Below are 24,416 nucleotides of genomic sequence, written 5' to 3' on the forward strand. Positions count from 1 at the left end.
CACTCTCACAGGGTCATGTAACACAACACCCCTCTGCTACACACTGTGGCTTTATGCACAAGAATTTGAGTGCGTGAGTGTGTGTGTGAGAGTGAGAATGTGTGTGTGTGTGGTGTGTTTGTCTGAGAGTGTTTGGTGTGGTTTGGTCTGCATGCATGTGTGTCTGTGCGTGTTTTCACACAAATTTGTCTGTGTATGAGTTCATGCACATGTGTCTGCTTGTGAGTGTGTGCGTGTGTGTTTGTGTGTGTGTGTGTGTGTGTGTGTGTGTGTTTGAAGGAGTAAATTATTTTGTGTATGTGTGAGTGTGTGTGCATGGTGTGCGTCTATACGTGCTTTGATGTATATTTACGTGTACAAACGTATCTGCACATAATTAATAACGCCTAGTGTGCACGTATGCACTTATCTATATATATTTTAGTGCATGTGAGTGTTTGTGTATGAGTCCTATAGTGCACATCACACACACACACACACACACACACACACACACATACATACATTTGCAAATCCATGTTCAACAGCATACACACATGTATATGTGTGTGTGTGTGTGTGTGTGTGTGTGTGTGTGTGTGTGTGTGTGTGTGTGTGTGTGTGTGTGTGTGTGTGTGTGTGTTTGTGTGTGTGTGTGTGCGTGTCTGCTGTTCAAGAGCTATATAGTGGTCTGTCCAGATGTTCCCAGATTATTATAGCCCTGGTCTGACATCCATCACCTCTGCGCCATCTCCTGACCTGCTCCACTGGCTCTCTGCTTGGATGTCTCTCACCGTTTCATTACTTATTCCATTCGCCATCACACTCCGATCTCGTGTCATCTCCACTTATAATAATGGTTGCCTATAGAGACCTGGTTTTGTAGGGATCTACGGTGGTGGAGGTGTCTGCTATGTTGAGTGTGTGTTTGTGTGTATGTGTGTGTATGTGTGTGAGTGTGTGTATTTATAGGCTATAAAGTAGAGTGGTGAGGACTACCGCCCTTCTGTGCCACCACTAACACCACCAGCACCACTACCCCCACCACCACCACTAACACCACCAGCCCCACTACCCCCACCACCACCACTAACACCACCAGCCCCACTACCCCCACCACCACCACTAACACCACCAGCCCCACTACCCCCACTTCCACCTCCACCAACACCACCAGCACCAGCCCCAAGCCCCACTAACATCACAACCACTAACACCACCCGCCCCCCCAGCCCCACTTCCAAGACCACCACTAGCACCACCTGCACCACCGTCACCAGCCTCACTGCAACAACCACCACCACTAACACCACCAGCACCAGTACCACCAGCCCCACTTCTCCCACCACCACCACTAACACCCCTTGTACCATTAACAGCACCACTAACACCACTAACACCACCCATACCATTAACAGCACCACTAACACCACCTGTACCATAAACAGCACCACTAACACCACCAGCACCACTAACACCACTAACATCACCTGTACCATTAACAGCACCACTAACACCACTAACACCACCCGTACTACTAACACCACCAGCACCACTAACACCACTAACACCACCCGTACTACTAACACCACCAGCACCACTAACACCACTAACACCACCCGTACCACTAACACCACTAACACCACCCGTACCACTAACACCACTAACACCACCAGCACAACTAACACCACTAACACCACCCGTACCACTAACACCACTAACACCACTAACACCACCCGTACTACTAACACCACTAACACAACTAACACCACTAACACTACTAACAGCACCAGCACCACTAACACCACCTGTACCATTAACAGCACCACAAACACCACCAGCACCACTAACACCACTAACACCACCCGTACCACTAACACCACTAACACCACCCGTACCACTAACACCACTAACATCACTAACACCACTAACACCACTAACACCACTAACACCACTAACACCACCCGTACCATTAACAGCACCAGAACCACTAACACCACTAACACCACCCGTACCACTAACAGCACCAGAACCACTAACACCACTAACACCACCCGTACCATTAACAGCACCAGAACCACTAACACCACTAACACCACTAACAGCACCAGAACCACTAACACCACTAACACCACTAACACCACTAACACCACTAACACCACCCGTACCATCAACAGCCCCAGAACCACTAACACCACTAACACCACCCGTACCACTAACAGCACCAGAACCACTAACAACCCCCGGAGCCCAGCAGGCATGTGTGGTAATGGGCTGTTAATGCTACAGTAAATCAAGGACAGCCTGGGGGGCTTGTGTGTTAATGAGATGTTTGGATTAATTTGATTGTACAGGCATACGCACACACACACACACACACACACACACACACACACACACACACACACACACACACACACACACACACACACACACACACACACACACACACACACACACACACTGGTCTGCGTCTGCATTCAAGTGGAAAATTGTATTAATTAGGCAGGGTGTTGTGTCTGTTATTAATAAGGTCATTCCTGAAGTCATTAAATGTGTTTGCAATGTTTTTTTTACCCAGCCGTAAATAATCAGTTGTCCAATTATTTCTCTTTGTGTCACATGTTGAAAGTTTCTGTGCTATGTCCTAACCCTAGCTTCAAAAACATGTTTTTCAGTGAGATGAAAGGTGATATTATTTCAAAAAACATTTAGAAATGGGGTCCATTCCTGCTACTTTTTCTGAGCACAACGGTTTCCCTATAGTGAAAATATAGAATCCAAATATAGAATAGGCACTGAAGGGGATTATTGAAGGGGGTTTGCTCTCATTGTTATTCCTCCTCTTTCATGTCCAGTGCTTAAAATGTGTCATATTATTAAGAACTAAACCTCTTCTTGCTATATGAATGAATCCAGGTTGACTCCCTACATCAGTTATTCTATTTAAAGCCTCTATCTAGATTATGCACAATGTATGTTATAGGTTAGAAAAACAGGTCATCAGAGTCTATGATAGCAATGTTAACACCCTACTTAAAGTAATCTGAATACATTCTGAATATTCTAGCCATATAGCACTCTGCATGATTAACATGCTCTGAAGCGATTGGTTTCTTTCTTGATAGATGTGAGGGGTCGCATCCGGACAGGACAAGGATGGGCTAAAATAAGCCCTAAGCCACAGGTTGGATAACACAGAATTATGAAACATTATGAAACAACTGTGTTTTTCATAATGTACATACAGAGGGATTACGTACCGCACTAATATAAAAGCCCTGGTTTATTTAGATGTGTACTTCATTAGAATTTACACTTGATTAATACCCTAGCATCTTTATTTCGCTGTACCTCTATTTATAATTCACATGACACCCTGATTAATGACCTGATCAATCAATCATTAGGAGGTGAGGATTTGAAATCTGACAGGTTGGTCAAAACCCTGCAGGAATGTGTGTCCCCCCCCCCCCCCTTGGACAAGCAGCTATCCTGGGACTGGTCCAAGGCCAGAGCCCATGGGTCAGAAAGACCTATAGGCATGGCCTAACTCAGAACCCTGGCTAACCAGGGTTAGGGCCGGGGTCAGGGGGAGCCGTTCCAGGACGGAATAACACAAAGCCAATGTGGACGTGTGTTATGACACCAGATAAGAGGGGGATGAGAGCGTGGACGAGCGCTAAGTGCTGATGCAGACTAAATGAGACAGAGGGGGTCTTTAGCCCCTCGCAGCTTAGCGCCGCCGCATCACTCTCTGCTCACTGCCCTCATTAGCACAACGTGCTCCCTGCTCACCCACATTCATAACCTCTCCTTCCATCTATCACCTCCGCCTCGCCGCTCAAAACCACGTGCCCCCGCACAGGAGACGAGGAACCGTAGGCACACGTGTACACCCCGCCACGCACAGCATCCGCTCACGTGCACATGCTTCTGCTCGCAGCGTGTCACATAAGGACACAGGCTGTCTGGGTGTCTCTGCTTCCTGGCCGGGACGCCATCCATCTCGTCCTCCTCCTCCTCTCCCTTCTCTTTACGCCCCCCCACCGACACGGCCTCCAAGCTGTCGAGAGGTTCGGTGTGTGTGCCAAGGAGAGTGGGAGAGTGTTTCCACGGCGACTGAGTGTTTGTTTTTAATACAGATTGGAGGAGGGAGAAGTGACCGGAGCAACCGGGGTCGTAACGATGTGTCGCTACAGAAGGCCTCAACCTTTAATCATGGAGGTTTTATTTGGTTTACACTTGCACCGGCGGCAGTGGGTGGGAGGAAGAGGTCGAGGAGATGTTGTGTAACAAGGCGTTTGGAGATGCAGGAGACATGCTGGAATCTGTAAGAAAGTATCAGAGGGTTTGAACGGGGTCTGGGGAGACCTGGGAGGCCTGTAAAGACTTTACTTGTGATAGATAACCCAGGACTCCACTCTGGGGCCAACAGGGATGGGCTCCAATAAGCCTGATCCATAGGGTGGATAACCCCGAACTAGGAAACAGGCGGTAAGAATGCAGTGCGAGTTGGAGTGATTCTAATAGAGCAGGGTCTTTGGAAAAATGTTGTCGTATGGACCCACGACAATTCAAAAAGTGCGTCACCACTGTGATTAAAAACAAGGGGTCATCATAGTCAACTCCAATACAATATAATATTTCACAAATATTCACTGTTTGTGAATTTCCTCGAGTTGTTTGTTGTGCTGAGTGGTTTATATAAAGGGGGCGGATGCCCTCGACTGGTAAAACGGAAGTTAAAAAGACTGCGGGTCAAGAGAGTGAGGGATTAAGAGAATTCTAAGGACAGGCCATGAGGTTTAGTCCTCATTATTATGGGAAGAGAACTTGTGCTGATGTGAACCCTTTAAAAGCAGGATTTGGCGCGATGCGTCAGACACGGCTTAGATGTCTAATTTAACGTGTTCTTTAGTCCCTAGAAAGTAGCATTCTGTGTTTTTGGCTTAGTGTGGGTGAGGTTACAAATACTGGATATTGTGAGGTTATGCAGGGCTACACGCATCCACTGAAGGGATTTTGTGTTTGTGTATGTGTATGTGTGTGTATTTGTGTGAGTGTGTGTGTGTGTGTGTGTGTGTGTGTGTGTGTGTGTGTGTGTGTGTGTGTGTGTGTGTGTGTGTGTGTGTGTGTGTGTGTGTGTGTGTGTGTGTGTGTGTGTGTGTGTGTGTGTAAGCATGTGTGACTGTTTTTTGCCTTCTCAGAATCTTCCGGTCGTTCCTGAAGCCGTTTGAGGATTTGTGGGAGTTTCACTAATGTCAACCAAACCTTTTAACTCAATCCTCCAAGTCAGCCAACAAACCAGTCAGCCAATCATCAATTCAGCCAGCCAGCCAACCAGCAAACCATCTAATCAGTCGACCAACCAGTCAACCAACCAACTAGTCTTCCAACAAGCCACCCATCCAACAACCAGCCAACCAACCAGCCAGCCAGTCAACCAGCCTGCCAACCAAACAGCCAACCAACCTATCAACCAGCCAGTCAACCAACCAATCAACCAGCAAACTAACCAGCCAGCCAACCAGCTAACCAGCCGAACAGCCAGCCATCAAATCACAACACATCACACAAACCAGCTAAACAGCTAACAAACCAACCACTCAGTTAGCCAGCAAACAATCAGCCATCCAATCAACCTACCAGCCAGTCAACCCATCAGCCAACAAGCCAACCAGTCAGCCGGCTTCATGGATCAGTTCTATGGGCACACAGGCCATGGAACATGCATTACCCATGTGCACGTCTGCTCAATCAAACAATAAACAACAGACACATGAGGCAGTGCATTAATCAGTGCGACAGGGAAAACACTTTGGCTTACCCATCTGCAGGGTCACATGGCACACCCGCAGACACACACACAGACACACACACACAGACACACACACAGACACACAAACACAGACACACACCAACAGACACACACACACACACACACACACACACACACACACACACACACACACACACACACACACACACACACACACAGACGCACACATAGACACACACACACACACACACACACACACACACACACACACACAAACACACACACACACACACACACACACACACACACACACACACACACACACACACACACACACACACACACACACAAACACACACAACCACAGACACACAGACACACGGAAACACACACACACCCACAGACACACACACAAAGTCCAAGACGTTTTGGTATGAGACATGTCATACATACTGTATGTTTTTCGCGTGCCTTCACTAAACTGGGAGACGCTACGGGATCAAGTGACACTCCCAGTTTACACAGCCCCTCCCTCCCGTCTGCTTTTAATCATATTTCCGTGGTGACCTCAACAGGGTGTACAGCTGTACATGTTGGTAATGGGAGTCTCAGTAGAATAAAGCCTTTAAAAATAAGCATTAGCTTAACCTTAAAAACATATAGTTGTTTGTGTAGATGTATGTTTTTGTGTGTGTGTGTCTGTCTGTGTCTGTTTGTGTGCACATGTGCATGTGTGTGTGCGTGTGTGTAAATATAAACGCCAGATGCTGTCTCAGGAATAGTGGATTAGGGGCTAAAGTTAGAGAAGCGGTGAACATGTGATGGACGAGAGGACAGGAAGGGGGGCAGGGTGGGCGTGGGGGGCGAGGGGGCAAGGGGGGGGGGGGGCTGCTAAATTAGCACCCAGAGCATAACTCTCCTTCTCCTCAGCGACAGGACCAGCCCTTACCGGGGAGGATGACAAACGGGAGAGGAGGAGGAGGAGAGCAAAGAGGGAGGCAGCTGACGCAGTGATTTAGTGTGGGGAGCGAGGGACACGGGGGAAGGAAACTGTACTTAGAAGGGAGGGGGAGAGAGATTCAGAGAGAGAAGGAGAGGAATAGAGACATAGATTTAGAGATACAGACAGATTGAGAGAGAGACCAACAGACGGACAGATAGAGAGAGAAAGAGAGCGGGGAGACACAGAGAGACCCATCATTCATCCACAAGCCATGTGCACCGATCCGGCCGCCATCGTTCTGCTTCTCCCACAGATTGTCTCTTTTTTATTCCGACAGTACACCCGGAGGGAGGCAAAAAGACGTAATTTGGGGTTCGAAAAAGAACATTTTTTCTGGGGCCCACAAAACACATTGCTGTGTCATGCACGCCAAGCCACAAGCGCAGGGAGGCCCGTCACACACCCTGGCTCCGCGATCCACAGCCCAGCAGACCTATTCTCAGTCCATGAGGAGGGGGTGGTGTTATCACCAGCCCCCTCCTTCAGCTCCCCAGGGTCTGGAACCAAATCACAGCAGGGTTCGGGAGGAGCGATCAGGAGGAGCGATCAGGAGGAGGGATCCGGAGTAGTGATGAGGAAGAGTGATGAGGAGGAGTGATCAGGAGGAGTGATGAGGAGGAGTGATGAGGAGGAGCGATCAGGAGGAGTGATCAGGAGGAGGGATCAGGAGGAGCGATGAGGAGGAGGGATCAGGAGGAGGGATCAGGAGGAGGGATCAGGAGGAGCGATGAGGAGGAGGGATCAGGAGGAACGATGAGGAGGAGGCATCAGGAGGAGCGATGAGGAGGACTGATCAGGAGGAGAGATCAGGAGGAGCGATGAGGAGGAGGGATCAGGAGGAGTGATGAGGAGGAGCAATGAGGAGGAGCGATGAGGAGGAGCAATGAGGAGGAGCGATCAGGAGGAGCGATCAGGAGAAATGATGAGGAGGAGGGATCAGGAGGAGCGATGAGGAGGAGCGATGAGGAGAAGGGATCAGGAGGAGGGATCAGGAGGAGCGATCAGGAGGAGCGATCAGGAGGAGCGATCAGGAGGAGCGATCAGGAGGAGTGATGAGGAGGAGCGATGAGGAGGAGGAGTGATCAGGAGGAGGAGTGATCAGGAGGAGTGATGAGGAGAAAGAGTGATCAGGAGGAGTGATCAGGAGGAGTGATGAGGAGGAGGAGTGATCAGGAGGAGTGATGAGGAGGAGGAGTGATCAGGAGGAGTGATGAGGAGGAGTGATGAGGAGAAGGATTGATCAGGAGTAGTGATCAGGAGGAGGGATCAGGAGGAGTGATCAGGAGGAGGAGTGATCAGGAGGAGTGATCAGGAGGAGCGTTCAGGAGGAGTGATGAGGAGGAGCGATCAGGAGGAGTGATGAGGAGGCACAGCGGGTTTCGCTTCTTGGTTGTTGACCATAAGAAGCAAAACACTTCAGAACAGCCACTTTCCCCTTAACTCATGAATGCTGGGCGAGAGCTTACTGTGACAAGACGAACGGCTCTGGTGAACAGCAGGCCACAGCGGGGGGCTCGGTGGGCACGGACCAGAACAAAGAGCTCCACCTCAGGTCCAGATGCTGCTCACGACAGAGTCACACAGATGGAGATGGAGAGAGAGAGACGGGGAGAAGAGAGTGTTTAGAGAAGGAGAGAAGGGAAGAAAGAAGTCAATAATATGTGAATAAGGGTTCAAGAAAGACTGAAGGACCAAAATACCAAATTAGCGCCTATTTTAACATGTGTATTTTATAGTGGATGTGTATGCATGTGTACGGATGTGTGTGTGTGTGTATCTGTTGTGGCCATTCGAGTGTGGCCCTTGCGGCCGACGGTGCCGTCCAGCACGAGGGTGCTGAGGAGGTCAGTGGTGGAGGAGGAGCCTGTCATCCAGCAGCTGACCCCGCCCAGCGGGGCGCGCGGACCGCCAGAAACCAGGAGGTGTTGCTGCCATGATGATACGCATCCTGCCCCTCCGGCAGTCTGCTCCTCAACCTGTCGCTTGGCACCCAGTCATCCCTCCCCCCCCAACCCCCCCCCCCCCCCCTACACTTCCTCTTCCTCCTCCCAGCAGCAGAAAAAAAGTGAACAGAAATCACATTGATGAAAGAAGTTGGTGGCTACAGGCAGAGAGAGAGAAGAAGAGCCTACCTTTGTGTGTGTGTGTGTGTGTGTGTGTGTGTGTGTGTGTGTGTGTGTGTGTGTGTGTGTGTGTGTGTGTGTGTGTCTGTGTGTGTGTGTGCGTGTGTGTTCAAGTAATGGGACCGAGGGACACAACGTGACATGTGGCCCTTAATGACTCAAGCAGCCGCCCTGCTGCCAGTGTCAGGGAGCACATGGGATGGCTATTAGTTGATGATTTCACACACACACACACACACACACACACACACACACACACACACACACACACACACACACACACACACACACACACACAGAGACACACGCACACACAGACACACACTCACACACACACACACACATACATACACACACACACACACACACACACACACGCACACATGGATGTGTATAAAAATACTTATATGCCCGCATCAACATACTTCACCACACACACACACACACACACACACACACACACACACACACACACACACACACACACACACACACACACACACACACACACACACACACATGCTGACAGGTAGCGTCCAGTGTCTTGGTGTTTTCCATATGGCTGAGGAGGCGGGCTTCCCTCACCGTTCTCCACCTTCATCAAAGGTGTCAAGGAGCAGGGAATATTATTGGGGGTCAAGCAACGAAGTTGCGAGACAACCTATTGTTTTTGTATGAATTCCTATTATTATTTACCTGCCATGGGAGTCTATGGCAGCCAGTGGCGGCTGGTGGTTTTTAAAGTGAGGGAGGAAGGAATTGGCCTGCCATTGGCCTGCTTGCACTGTTGGTGTATGGTGGCATAAGAATGTGAGACTACAAAATAGCAGGGAGGGAGTTATGTGAACAAAATGTATACAAAGCCACCAGTGGCATCACTGTAATTTGAGAAGGAAAGGATGCAAAGCATATTAGTCAAATCAGGCCTACTATTGATTTGTAAAAGTAAATAAAAAAATCTGGGCCTATTATTGGGCCTATTTTTGCCCTCACTGACTGAAGTTATTTAGCTATGTTTATTTTCAGTTACAATTGCTTGTAATGCTACCAGTAAGTCATGCGTACCTAGCAAACCATGTAGCACTCACAACACTGACGGTGCCATTACTTCTGATGACCTTGATTTTGGGAAGTGGTCTACCTCTTTCTGAATGAATGGAATGGTTTTTGTAATAAGACGTTAACAATGTCCTCCGTTTCCAATGTTTCCATTGTGCATTTAGGATCTCGCTATCGCAGATTTCACTTACTCTGCGTCTCTCAGACTGAGCACCGCGGCAATGCAGACCGGGTTTGTTATCGACAGCGTTGCCAGATTGGGCAGATTTCCCGCCCAATGATAATTTTTCCAGCCTAACATGGTTAAAAGTAGCCCAATTGGGTGGGAAATCGGACCAATCTGGCAACACTGCTCAACATCCAGGGATCCTGCTTATTGGTTCATAGCGCAGACGGATAGATTTTTGCGCGAATCAGACCCCTTAAGGTCCCACCCACTCAGAGGAGGATTTTCCTCCTCTCTTCCATTGAAACCCATGTTATCCACCGGCCGCCAGTACTTTCGGGAAAATGAATGGGAGTGGACGGCGGCGGAGGGAGGACGTTCCTCCCTGAAGTAATTGTCAATAGGCGATAGGGGGTGCTAATGTCCCTTTACCCAGGGAAACGAACATTATATATTCAAAGGCAATAAAGTAGTCATATTTAAGGGCATTAATTCATTACAATAGTCGGGGCAATCTAAATGTTTTATTCTCAACAATGTTAGGGAGGATCTTCCTCCCTCTCCTCAATGGAGAAGCCTCCACTGATGGCAGCCCATAGAACCGCTTGGCGAAAAGTTGCGAAATTTTGCACACTGGTTCAGGACAGCCCTATTAGACCAACAAGCCAATTTCAGGTCGCTAGCCCAACTGCTCTAGCGCCACCAACAGGTCAAAGTTGCACATGCATTCATGTTTATAACCTTCAACCCATTCATCCAATATTCACAAACCAGGTATCATTGGATTCCATGAACCAAGCCGAGTTCAACGCACCCTATGACGTCATTTTGCGCCATGATGGATTTTCCGCCATCTTGGTTTATGTCCAAAACACATTTTGTCCAATCATCTCGAAACTTGGCTCACATGATCTTCCAGCCATGCTTGATATAAAAATATCAAAGATGTTTCAAATTCAAAACCGTTTCGCCGCTACAGCCAATCAAATTTGGCCGCCAAACAGGAAGTAGGCCAATATCTCAGTAACCCTCTAACATATCATAACCAAACGTGGTACATAGACCCATGACCTCATCATGATGACACTCAATTAATTTGGTGAGCTTTGGCCTCAAGGGGGCGCTGTTATTAATGTTGAGACATTAACAAGCCCTTTGACATATCATGCATAGACCCATGACATCATCATGGGGAACCTCAATGAATTTGGTGATCATAGGGTGGCGCTATAATTAACAAAGATGTGTTTTAAATCCCCTCTCTTCACTTGAGTATATTTCACACTTATTTTCAATGTCTGGTGATACTGTCGGAACGCCCCATATATCTAATAAAATATTTCCCATGGCAACCTCAGAAATTGGCCGCCATGTTCAAAGTTGTCCCAATCAATATTACATATCCACAGGCCACAAACTATGTCCAATCATCATGAAACTTGCCCTATATGATCTTCAGAACAAGCCGAACAAACCTGGCAAACATCTTTTTCTAATTCAAAACCATTTGGCCGTCACAGCCAATCAAACTTGACGGCAAAGCCTGGCTGCCATGTTGAAAGTTGTCATATCAACATTACATATCCACCGGCCACAAATTACGTCCAATCATCATGAAACTTGCCCTATATGATCTTCAGACCAAGCCGAACAAATTTGCGAAACAGAATTTTCTAATTCAAAACCGTTTGGCCGTGACAGCCAACCAAACTTGACGGCAAAGCCGCCAAATAGCAAGTAAGCCTGTTCTCAGCATCTCTTTAACATATCATAGCCAAACTTGGTACATAGACTCCTAACATCATTCTGGGGACATCCAAACCATTTGGTGACCTTCAATCTCAGGGGGACGTCAAACAGGAAGTGAGCTAATTTCTCTGCAAGGCCTTCATGCATCCAAACCAAACTTGGCTCATAGTCTTATGAGCGGATGCTTGTTTACATGTGTCTCTGTTAGGGATATTGTTCCGAATACCCCTATGTATTTGTGTCACTTGTTCATTCGGGCAGATGATAATGCGCCCTTACCACTAGGTAGGGTAATTTTTCCATTTGGTAAACATTGACGCGTACCCGCATAATGCTCTGGTTCATTCCAGCAGCCGTCGTTATACCGATTAACAAGACGGTCGTCATGTAGCCACCTAGCCGATTACCTCCGTCCGGCAGAATTAGTTTATCGAGTCCCATTATGCACCTAGCCGATTACGTCTGTCCGATTACCGATATGGTCGCCATGTAGCCACCTAGCCGATTACGTCCGCCCGGCAGAATTAGTTTATAGATTCCCATTATGCTTGACACCCGCATTGCTGCATGCAGCTATATTTTTTAATACTGCCGCCTTCACCTATGTTGATCTGGCTTTAGCACTGAGAAGCCGGCACTTTCACTCATTAGTGAACTTCTCTCGAATTCTGCACGCATGCGCACATTTGCAGGCCTACCAGAGTGCCGGCTGGGTGTGCCTGTATTTGTTATTTGTCTGCGGCATCCATTGTAAATAGGTTAATGTTCACATGGCTGCCCATGCTTGACATTGGCTTCCTTGAAAACAAACAACAATCAGCACAAAAAAAGAATGCAACTCGTCTCGGTGAATGTGAATGCAGTTAAAATGGTGCAGCAACTGTGGGACAACTTATGAATTTGAATTAATTGGACGCATACTGGATAAATAGCTAGCAGATTCATCCTTAGACATGCAGGCATATAGAATAAATGGTGATTGCTTTAAGAGCCAACCATCTACCTCTCTTTGGTTAGGAGTCCCCTATAACCTAACAAATAGGACAGCTTCAGGGCTCATATTATTGTTGCAAACAGACCATTACATCATAATCCACTAAAATCAATCTTCATGTATAATCCCTCGGACCCTTATTACACAAAAGCATTGCTGGCGGAGTTTTTTCCCCATTTCAACAGAGCAGCAGAAAGCATTTTTTGGACGCAGTTTCCATCACAGTGGAAGTGACTCCCCTGCAGCACCTAGTGGCAAACACGTGTTACTGCATTGTACTGAATACATTTGAGTCAACTGTCACAGGGCCGTTTGTGCTTTACATACTTGTGTTAAATTATTGTCGCTTTTGTTCAAGACCTCAAATTAACTGTTCTCCTATTTCAATTATCATAAAAAAATTAATGTTTGTTTTAATCCTGCAAACTGTATTCAGTGATAGTATACATACTTGATTCCTCACCATATTCTGTGCTTGGTCTATTTATGTAGCAGCATGTTTTGTCAATCGTGTTGTTCCTCCTTCCACACTTTTCCCTTCCTGGTTATTATTATGTTATGTGGATCATCTCATTCATTGCATTAATGGCGGATACAAAATTTGGCAAAGGGGGTCTGCCAGAGCTAAAATAAAATGTATTCAATGCCATTCAGAGATGGATGGATAGATGGATAGATATTCACAACCTTACTCATACTTTCAGAACCTTGCCTACGCAATCAAGTAAGTAATACGCAACTCACAACGCCATGGCTGTTCACTTCCAGATAGCGTTAGTTGTAATCAATAGAACTATATCTGGCAGGTGTATGCCCCAGTATGTTTATTAATTAACATGACTAAGCTGACTCATCCCCCCCCCCACCCCCACACACCCCACCATACACACAGGCCGGCCTTAACCTGCCATTGGGCCCTAGGGCTGAGCCACATGACATCACGATATGTATTTATAGTAGAAGAAAACGTGATCCGGTCTGCAGAAACACAAACACGCCTAATAACAGCATATTAACAAGTTAGAGCTTGCTCTTTGGCCTCGATGGGCCTTGGGAATCAATCACACACACACACACACACACACACACGCAAAACACAGTACATTAGTATGGTGAATAGCACAGCCACTCTCTGGGCAGATACTCCCAAGGTCAATTTGACCTTTCGCAAAAGCCCCGCCCCCCTTAGTTACCGTTGCTAGCCCGACAAGCTTCTTGACGCCGACGGAGTGTCAACACAGTGTCATGTCGGGGAAAAATATAGCGGTGCGTGTCAGTGACTCTTTTTGGAGCAATACTTGTGCGATATCCTCCAGATCGAGGCAAAAGGGGTTACAGTATGCGGTGGAGGGATACATTAAAAACATTAAAATAAACAAAGAAGGGGACACTACGACTGTCGAGGCGAAAGCGTACCGGTCAATGGCAAAATCGGAGAAACCCCATGATCTCTACCTCACATGCAACGAGCACAGCCTTTTGGACCAGTTATGCTCTTGCACTGCCGGGTAAGTTCAGGACACTTGTATACTTCAGGAGGATGTTGACTGAAATATTTAAATTAGTTAGATAGCCAGTCAACATCCTTTCAACTATCCTTTCTAGCAAGAAGCAACGTCATCAGAGTCTAGCTTGTTACAATATGTTGTTACAACATGGATGTAAGGTTACATGTCAAGGCACTCTAATATTGCAGTAACTAGCTAGTAACATTATTGTCATAAGGCTGGTTGACATAAGCAATTCATAGTCACTGCAAATAGCATTTCCAAAACAAACACCTAATGCTACTTCTGGCTTAAATCAGTTCACCAGGTTTTTGCTCTCACATTGTGGGCCTTATGTACACCCTGGACCTGTGCCGTGCCAGACATAATGACATCTCCTCCACAAGCCAGCCTCAGCAGTGGCACAAAGCCAGGGGTAAAAAAATAACTGGACAACCTGTGAGCAGTGTGGTGGTAGCCAAGGCCAAAGTCAACCGCAAGCGGAAACCCATCATGTCCAGCTATATCCACAATAAGTAAGTATTTTACTTTCCATGTACTCTACAGCAACACCATCAGTCACACTGTTCTGAACATATTCCTGTGTACTGTGTAACATGATAGACAATAATACTCACCTCTGAATGTATTTGTTAAAGGAAAGAGTTAGGGACAGCAGTGTATGGTCTACTGAGGGAGATGTCAGATGCACCTATAAGCTACATTGCTGATGAAACTGCACCTGAGGTAGAAGTTGGAGGCAGGAAGTATGCAGTGGGGTGCGGTCTAAGCCACCAGGTGAGATTTTATTAAAGTTTCATTAAAATTTGACATTTACAAATTCTAAATTGTGCTTACAATGTAAAAAAAGGAAAATTGGGCTGACATATTATATACACCTACACATAAAAACATGAAACAAGGATTTCTATAGCACCTTCCACAGCTCAGGCTGACAAAATGCCCCACAGTGGTGAGTAAAAATAACAGGTTAAAGCAGTAATAATGTCATGTAGTAATACTTTGTATTTGTTGCCATGTGATGCTACGACTGTCCCAGACTGTCCCTTACTTAAGTATGTGTGGCTGGAAGTTTGAAAGCATGCTCACCACATACCAGATGTGATTTATAATCCCTAACCTTGTATTAGGAATTTTGTCTGACACCATCTTGAACTTTTTTATTTTACCGATGGCCCTCTCTACGTGCACCCTGTGCTTTGCAATGCGCTTTGTCACCAGCACATCTCCAGCGGGCATTTGCCTCTTAAATCTCGAAAACGGTGGCAGGTTTAACTGCAGTCCGACTGCTCGCATCTCTTCCTCGATCAAGAAGCCCTTATCAGCCATTATGCCATCCCCTCTTTGCAAATAGCCACTCTCTATAAGTTGCTCTAGTAACGGGATGATACCACATTGCCTGACTATCTCCTTATCGGACATGGATCCTGTGAAGAGGGCAGATGAAAAAATCACAGCACCACGGGGGTCACAGGCAACTAGCGATTTTAGGGTGTTTGTGCTTTTGTAGTTTGAAAAGCTCTGGCTTTGCAACACCAGTGACGTTGGCCTTTCGATTTTCAGCTCTGTACAATCTAATATTGCAAATGTGGATGGGTAGTCTGCTTTGTAGGTTTCTGGCATGTTTTGTGCAATGACATCTCTGTGAGGCCAAATTGGTAATTCACCTAATACGTCAAACATATAATGAATCCAGGAATTGAAAATAGTACTTGCTGTTTGCGTGGTTATATTAAATCTAAAGGCAAGGTTCTTTAGGTCTTCGTTGTTGCGAAGTTTCATCAAAACAAACAGCAACTGGCTACGGAGGGGCATCTCAGCAACTTGCCAATCATTGCGCTTGTAGTTTAAGGGCACATTTATTTGAGTGGTGTGTGGATCATTTGGGATGCCAAATATTGTGCACAGTTGGTTGAATCGATCATATGTAAACCCAGTACTGTATTCCAACATTTTAGGGATTTCACTGCTTTCAAGTAGTTCAGGTGTTAGAGTTTTCTTTTTAAGTGTGCTAATTTGTGCTTTCAGCCTTTCTATTTCAGTTTCCTTTAAAGACAATTTCAATTTCATGTTGTTGTTTTCTTCTTCTAATTTCTTCTCCTTTTCAGTGCTCTGCTCCTCCTCAGGCTCCCTTTCTAGCTGGCATCCAGGAAGTGGGGGTTGCTCAGTACTCTCTGTAATGAAAAAATGTTTGCATGTTATTGATAATCCTTTATCTTTGTCCCTTTTTTAAAGCTGCCACTTGTTTGCCAAGTTGGAGAGTCTTCTGTTGATCCTGGAGTAACTCCTGTCAGCCAACCAGATGACCTGCCCAACTTTCCTCTGCCATCCCAACCCACCAGCTTCTGCACAGTTCTGAGTGAAAGTGCCATGCGTTGTTACACAGAACTGAAAATGTCTTTGCCTGATTCTATAGCTCTGGAACAGGAAACCAGGGAACAGAGCACAAACAACTTGTGGTTCCATGCAAGGTCTGCCCGAATAACATCAACCTCTTTTAAAAGAATCTGCTCTAGGAGAGCTGACCATGAAAAACTTGCTACAAGCTTAAAGAGTGCCGCATCAGTACAAACTAAGGCCATGAAAAGAGGTGTAGAACAAGAGCCCATAGCAGCAACACAGTACACAAAGCTCACAGGTAATCTAGTGTATCCATGTGGTTTTGTTGTAAATCCTGATGCCCCACACCTTGGTACTTCACCTGACCGTAAGGTGATAGAGAGAGGAGGGAGTGAAAGCCCAAGCTATGGGCTTTTAGAAATTAAGTGCCCATCCAAGAACAGCTTTACAGAGTGTCCTTACCTTTGCAAGCAGGCAGATGGACGCTATAAACTAAAAGAGTGTAATGCCCATCATTATCAAATAATGGGGCAGCTTGGGCTCACGGGTATGTCATGGTGTGATTTTTTTGTTAAATGTGAGGAAGATTACCACCTAGAAAGAATACAATTTGATGTTGCAAAATGGGAAGAGATGAAGAGCAAGCTTGATGCATTTTTCTTTGACTACTATGTTACATACCAGTGAGATAAATCCGTGATCGTCTTACTGTATGTATGTATGGACTCTTATTTTGTTCTCTTGTTTCTTTGTTCTTCTTGTTTGTTTTGACCTCTGAACAGAGAATGAAAGTGCCAATAAAGGAACTTATTCACTGTCTGAAACATCTTGCTGCCTATTCTATCATTCAACACAATACAGAGGTAATGGGATTGGGCAGGCTAGTCCACTCCTGTTACGCCAGTATTAACTTGAAAAAGGCTTATCACTCACCACTGTCAACAATATACTGTTGAGTCTCGTCTGCATCATCAGTGCTGGAGGTGGAGCCAGAGGCATCCTGCACACTTAATCTGCATCTGTATAGATTTTTGGGACATGAATTTACAGTACTTTGTTTCTATTATATTGTATATCATCATCATTAACCTTTATTTAACCAGCGAGTCAATAACATGTTCTTATTTACAGTAACAGTAACGTTAGGCTATATGACATGTACTAACAGGTTAAATATAGAGTTATATACTGCACTTCAAATCAAATATTATTGACATGTAATTTAGGCTTACCGTTTTTGGGGTGGCTTTCGACAGCCTCCGAGCTGCTCCCTAGTCTGGTTCGACACTTGTACAGCAAGTACAGGGTCGGGATACTCAGGGGTAGGCTGTCCATTCACAAAATGCTACATGAAAGATGAAAACAAAATAAGTTTAAATTGCCTGTTGGGACGCTATGTTCAACTTCGATGTAAACTGACGAAACATAACGTTACGTAACGCTAGGGCTAGCTAAGCTTAGAGGGTAACGTTCTGGCAATGATATACTAGTAATAAGGGTGCAACCGATCACAAATCTCACGGTTCGGATCGGGTCACGGTTTTTGAGTCACGGGTCGGATCATTTTCGGATCAACAACAATAAAGATAACAAGACTGCTGATAAAAAAAAAAAATTATCAGCCGATCCGCGGATCACTTGCGTCCCGAACCGTGAGGGTTGATCCGTACGGATCACGGGAAATCCGTGAACCGTTGCACCACTAACTAGTAGTATACAATATTTGCTAATAGTAACCATAACTTTGATATCCAGTATTATTAGCTAGCTATCACTATGGCGTTAGTCTAGCCTAGCCTTACCTTGGAGCAGACGTATGCATGCTTGTTTATTTTCGTGACATTTAGCTGGGAGTGGGGCCTTCCACACTGTTTGATCCATCGTAGGCACCGCTCCTGTTGTGTTTTCGGCTTTGGAAAAGGAAAGAACACGACTCCCCCAGCCAAACTCTTGGGGTACCTACTGTCCGATTTACATACGCCATAGGCACATCGCTTCACCATTTTGCTTGTCGGACTTTGTTTGTCGGACCTTGTTTACATAGTAACGGTTGCTAGGATGTATGATTGGACAATGACCGTTTGGGGGCGGGGTTTTGCGAAAGGTCAATTGCAGAGCTTCCGCTGGAAGTATGCCCTTGAGAAGAATCTTCTCCGATTTTTGTACTGACGTTCTGAGGCAGAGAGGTCAGATTGTTTGTTCTGGCACAATTCTGGTCCAATGTTCGCCCAGCAGACACGCACCTCACCTGAGCTCATCCTGTTCTGCCTCTTCTCCATGGCTAGCAGAAGAACGGCCAGACCTGCTTCCCTCAGAGCAGGCCCTGCGGCTCTCTGGTTGTGTCATGGTGCCCACGTGGGTCACTGGTCAATTGGGAAGCCACAAAAATTCATATCAAGTGATGGGCAGAAAATAAGACAAATTACAAAGCAATGTGATGTTTATTTGCAATGTTTATTTGTATTTTCTTGGCTCATGATTTGCCTCTGATCTTTGTGGGCCCTAACAAAAGGGCAGACGCCGATCGGGGGGCCTATCATGAGCCAGTATTAAAGAAAAGAAATATATATATATATATATATATTAAATACTGCAGCTCATGATAGGCCCCTGACCGTCGTTGGCCCTGGGGCTACAGCCCAGGTAAGCCCTTGCATTAAGGCGGCCTTGCCCACACACACTGGCTCCTCCCATGCCCCAAGGTGGAAATAGATGCAGATCGACCGCTGCTCACCATGTGCACTGACGTTTCATCAGGATCATAACTTAAAGAAGCCGCAGCACACAAAAGGCCTCCATCCGCCTCACAGACACCTAATGCCAACTTCCACCAGAACCGGCACGTAAGCGGCACGGCAGCAAAGCGGCTGTGTTCCGTACTGCTACCCACTGGAAGTCGTACGGACACGTTCCGGCTGATGGCTCAAGAAGTGCATAATTATAATAGGCTTATATGAATTGTAAAAATGATTATGATTAGAATGATTCATACAATATTATTTACTGGTTATATTCATCCCCTACATAATACAGTAATATTATAGATGTCATGGCAACGCCGCGGCCGGCTCGCAGCACAATTGATTAGAGAATAGACGAGGCATCGACGCAGACTTTCATTTCTTCTTTGCCACTGATTAGCTATTGATACCATATATAGACTGTATAATATTACAATACCCTGTGAATTGCATAGGGGTCGATGTGAGCTCATGAATATTCATGAGCAAATGCAAATTGATTGGCTGTAGAAGTGTTCTGAGACGCAGCTGCGAACCAGCAACTTTCAAAATAGAGGAGGCAAGTAGCCTATACAAAGTGCCGGTTTGGGGACGGTTCCAGGCCGTGCCGGTTCCGTATCCAGTGGAATAGCCTACATACGGGCGTCAGTAGCTCAGAAGGTAGAGCGGGTTGGCTGGTAACCTGTAGGTCGTTTGTTCGATCCCCGGCTCTTCCTAGCTGAGTGTCGAGGTGTCCTTGAGCAAGGCACCTAACCCTGACTGTTAGCTCCCGACGAGCTGGCTGTCTCCTTGCTTGGTTGACTCCGCCGTCGGTGTGTGAATGTGTGCGTGCATGGTGAATGTGAGGCAATATTGTAAAGCGCTTTGGGTGGCCAATGATTAGATAAAGCGCTATATAAATGCAGTCCATTTACATTGACTTGGATGGTTGCTATTATTTTCGGCGACCGGTTCACTGCCGTGCCGCTTCCGTGCCAGTTCCGGTGAAAATTTGCCTTATATTATGGGACTGAAACTGGTGAAGATATCACACATGGACCGCGGACCATGTGCCCTGGTACATAAAAGCAGTAGACCCATCCTTAGTGATCTGAGGGTCACCGTGGTTTATCCAACCATGAGCCCTCGGTGAAAAGGATGATATTGTCACTACAACACTGTTCTCGTTGTGATTAAAGCGTTTATCTTCCTTAAAAGGGCTGTGTAAATGGTTTACATTGCAGGGGAAGGCACCGTGGCTGGCTCACCCGGCTTTGAAAATCAGATCTGTGAGGTCCACAACAGAATTATAAAGCCTACAGAGGAATGCATTTGCGAGGTAGAATTCTCGCCTGAATTGCCCAACCATCTGCTGATGAGGATGAGGCACACGATTTTTAATGCATATATATCCTAGAAAGAGGAGGAGGCAAGAGGGGATAGAAAGAGGAAAGTTTCAAATAACGACCCAAACACAAATCTGTTAAAAGTATGATTTGTAAGCTTATTATTTTGTTATCATAATCGCTGTTATTATCTCTGTAACAGTTTAATCAGTTTACAGTTTTTTTTTCAAGTTCATTTAAAGTCATTCCAGTCAAAGGTAAACATGATTGTAACTGTTGTTGCCAACACAAATAAATGCTTTTGTAGTTTTTCCCAGACAACAATGGGTCTCAGACACACAACCACGCACACGCTGTGAGTTTAATGGGAAAAACATAGTTGAGCTCCTCACTGTCTAATCCACCTCTATCACGCTATCACTTAGGAAGCGAGGACCAGAGCACAAGCTATTGTTACGATGTCCTCCTCTCACGCACTGTAACACGCACACACACAGACAAGTCCACTTGTGTCTACATTTGTAAGTGCAACTTTTGAAGAGTGACACGGTGACACCCAACCCTTCCCCCAGGGCCCCCTCTCCAACTCTACTGTCGAGTATCACACCCTCCCCTCCCTCCCCCTGTGGGTGTGGGTCCCCACCCTCCAGGCCAGTGGCCAGTCACAGGGTTCGACCTTTGACCTCCGTCTTCCCTGGATGAAAACATATACATTGGTTGCCATTCCTACACATGAAATCCAGCATTGTTCAATCAAACTGGGCTGCTGCCAAAGAGAAATTAGTCGACTAACCGATAAAGACTGTGGAGACCGTTTGAATGATACTGTAAAATAAATTTCAGCTGTAACATATGAACAATACTTGATCTGAAAAATAACATTCTGAATATATCTTATTTGGAATAAACATGCTAAAATGTCTTGTTGGAGAAACGTTATTACGGTAAACCAGACCAAAACGATATTCAGTAAGGTGGAATAGCTTTATTTGACCAATTAGTTGACTAATTGGCAGCAGGCAGCCCTAGTGAAGTCCCACAGCCCACACAGACACAATCACCAGACACCACAGTAAACCAACAGATGACCCAGAACAGAAACAATAGTGACCACACTGATACTGGGCTTCAAGTAAAAAGAAAACAAAAAGTACATTTCACCTCGGCAAAATACAGACGTTCTCCAGTGTCCATGAATCACTCGCAGGTGAGATCTCTGTGACCTTGAGGGGTCAAGGGTCAGAAATGTCCTATCACCATCTTCATCACCATGTTCGTCACCATCCTCATCACCACGACAACGGTGGGCCGTGGCTGAAGAGTCACTCGTTGGCAGGATAGGGTAACCATGGTGAATAAGGTGCTAGTTGCTATGAACACTATGTTGAATAAACAGGTGGGAACAGTTTGTTGAACCCCTTTAACGTTGTCTGCCCCCCCCAATCCCCCCACCAAAGCACTTGGTGTGTAAATGTTTGTCTTGCAGCTTTTGTTGTTTTGCATTGAATATTTTTTTTTTTTACTTTTGCATTTTAAAAATTAACTATGTAAAGTTTGTTGATGTGTTTTCTAGATGTTAGTATCATGTAAAATATTTTATTTTTGCACGCACGCACACACACTCACTCACGCACAGTCACATCCTGGACCTGTCTCCATGCATGTGGCGTTGCATGGCCCTGCAGGGCTGTCCCGAATCCTGGATCAGCCTTCAGCTCACACGCAGCCATCTCTCTCTCGCTCTCCCTTCTCCTCCGTCAGCCTTCCTCTCCCTCCGAGCGGTCGGCCGCTCTCCAGGAGGGCAGCTGAGACAGGAAGGCGGTGGGCGAGAGGAGAGGGTGGGGTGGGGGCAGTATTGCTGAGTGTTTGTGCCCACCATAGCCGTCTGTCTAGTGGTGGTGTGCTTGAGACGAGTGACGAGAAAACGAGACAAACTACAAACAACAAGCTGCTGATGACCACTGACTGTGGTCAGTGGTCCCCTTCCCACCACCACCACCACCACCACCACCTGTGTCGCTTCTTCCGTCTCCATGGCGATCCTATTCCCGTTACCTGCTCCATCTTCCTTCCGTCTCGGGGCAAAGCAGCTGGTGGGGATGACGTTCTGTAAGACTCACTGTGGTGGATGGAGAAATGATCCAGCAGAGTGGGTTTCTAAATACACCGGAGCTCCAAGGTGTGTGTCTATAAACTATCAGCTACGTACACCCATCAGCACGGGTCAGCGCACACCGACACCGTTGGCCAGAGGTGTCTGTCTCTGGTGTAAGTCCAAAAAACAAAATAACAACCGGAAAGAAAGGCCATTTTAGTTCGGTTAAATTTGAGAGCCACTGACTTTAGTTCATTTGAGTTCTTTTTTTTTTTTACGTTTCATAGAAATAAAGTTATGGCAAACTAGCCTCATGAAGTTGTTCAGCGGATCAGCCACAGGGGGGTGGTGAGTGGTTTTTTGGGGGAGGCGGGGGTGGAGGGAGGGGGCCTTCGAACAAACAGCCTTTGGTTTCCACTGGGCGGTTATTCGATCAAGGTGGTAATCGTATTAGGATCCCCTGTCGTCTCCACCCCGGCTCTCTAAATACTTTGTGTGTTGCATGTTTCCACAAGTCTGTCCTGTGACCTGCTGAGACACACAGACTCCTCAGCAAAACACCCTCTGACCTAAGAGTGATGTGTAGCTCTGTCTGTGCTGTTTATTGCTGACACGCCTACAGACACGCGCACACAGACACACACACTTGCACAAACTTGCACAGACTTGCACACACTTTCACACACACGCCATTCGCACACTCAAACACACGCACATACACATAGAAATATTTGAAAACTGTGTTTGTTGGAGTGGTTACAATTAACTTTAGGCCAGTTCTCCGCTCCACTCCTCTCATGACACTTCCCAAAACATCTCCTCAACCTCCTCCCCAACGCCGCTAGTCTCTATCTCTCTCTCCCACGCAGGTCGAACGCCCCCGCACCCAAGGCTAGCTGGCATGGCAAATGCCCACGGTGCCGATGGGATGGCCGTTGCTAGGAGACGATGAGGGCGACAAAGAAGAGCATCGCCACGGTGATGAGCAGGCGGTCCCGGGACGGACTGCTTCCACTGACGCTCTTCTCCAGTTTGGGGATGAAGGGGTTGTAGTCATCTGAAAAACAAATTAATCACAAATCAACACACAAACAAACCAACACATCAACACACAAACAAACAAACCAACACATCAACAACCACAGAAACAAACTAATACATCAACACACAAACAAACAAACCAACACATCAACACACACACACAAACAAACCAACACATCAACACACAGACAAATAAATACACCAACAAGCAAATGGACAAAAGAACGGGGTGGCTGCAGCAGCACCATTTTAACAAAGCCTTTAGACCTGTGGTTCTGTCAGATTGGGTTTCTGCCCGTCAAATATTTTATGTGTGTGTTTTGACACGGTCAATCAATTAATTAAATTGAATTAATTATATTAAATGAATGTAATTAAAAAAAAGGTAATAACAGACAGCAGACATTGGGAGATAATTAGGATTAGGCAACGGTAAGTATTCGTCAATGTCTGATGGATGCTAATGTTGACAGTCAGTACGGGTGAATCCTAGTTTGAGGTACCTGTGCAG

General features: G+C 46.2%; 3 protein-coding genes across 6 annotated transcripts in view; 1 reads left to right on the forward strand and 2 right to left on the reverse strand.

Annotated features, from left to right (window-relative positions):
* Positions 1-14,018: 14,018 nt before the first annotated feature.
* Positions 14,019-17,529, forward strand: LOC115553410 (uncharacterized). Of its 4 annotated transcripts, XM_030369613.1 has the most exons (4): positions 14,019-14,363; positions 14,663-14,878; positions 15,002-15,140; positions 16,599-17,529. In XM_030369613.1, the coding sequence occupies exons 1-4, from the start codon at positions 14,101-14,103 to the stop codon at positions 17,388-17,390; spliced, it is 1,410 nt and encodes a 469-aa protein (XP_030225473.1). In that variant the 5' UTR covers positions 14,019-14,100; the 3' UTR covers positions 17,391-17,529. The 4 variants fall into 4 exon arrangements, 2 of the variants coding, with proteins under 2 accessions (XP_030225473.1, XP_030225474.1); XR_003978454.1 differs by lacking the exon at positions 15,002-15,140; XM_030369614.1 differs by having other exon boundaries at positions 14,019-14,878.
* LOC115553409 (uncharacterized) lies at positions 15,123-18,808 on the reverse strand. Its single transcript, XM_030369611.1, has 4 exons — positions 18,506-18,808; positions 17,936-18,048; positions 17,637-17,722; positions 15,123-16,537 (listed from the first exon to the last, which is right to left on the reverse strand). Exons 1-4 carry the CDS (start codon positions 18,704-18,706, stop codon positions 15,411-15,413), a joined length of 1,527 nt encoding a protein of 508 aa, XP_030225471.1. The 5' UTR covers positions 18,707-18,808; the 3' UTR covers positions 15,123-15,410.
* A 2,098-nt stretch (positions 18,809-20,906) lies between these two features.
* The window catches only part of efna3b (ephrin-A3b), a gene marked incomplete in the record, with an annotated part of 34,505 nt that continues 30,995 nt past the window's right edge, over positions 20,907-24,416 (reverse strand). Inside the window, 1 exon segment of the mRNA XM_030369617.1 lies at positions 20,907-23,921. Coding sequence (XP_030225477.1) covers positions 23,803-23,921 — 119 coding nt within the window.

This window comes from Gadus morhua, chromosome 11, assembly GCF_902167405.1.
Source record: "Gadus morhua chromosome 11, gadMor3.0, whole genome shotgun sequence".
NCBI lineage: Eukaryota > Metazoa > Chordata > Actinopteri > Gadiformes > Gadidae > Gadus > Gadus morhua.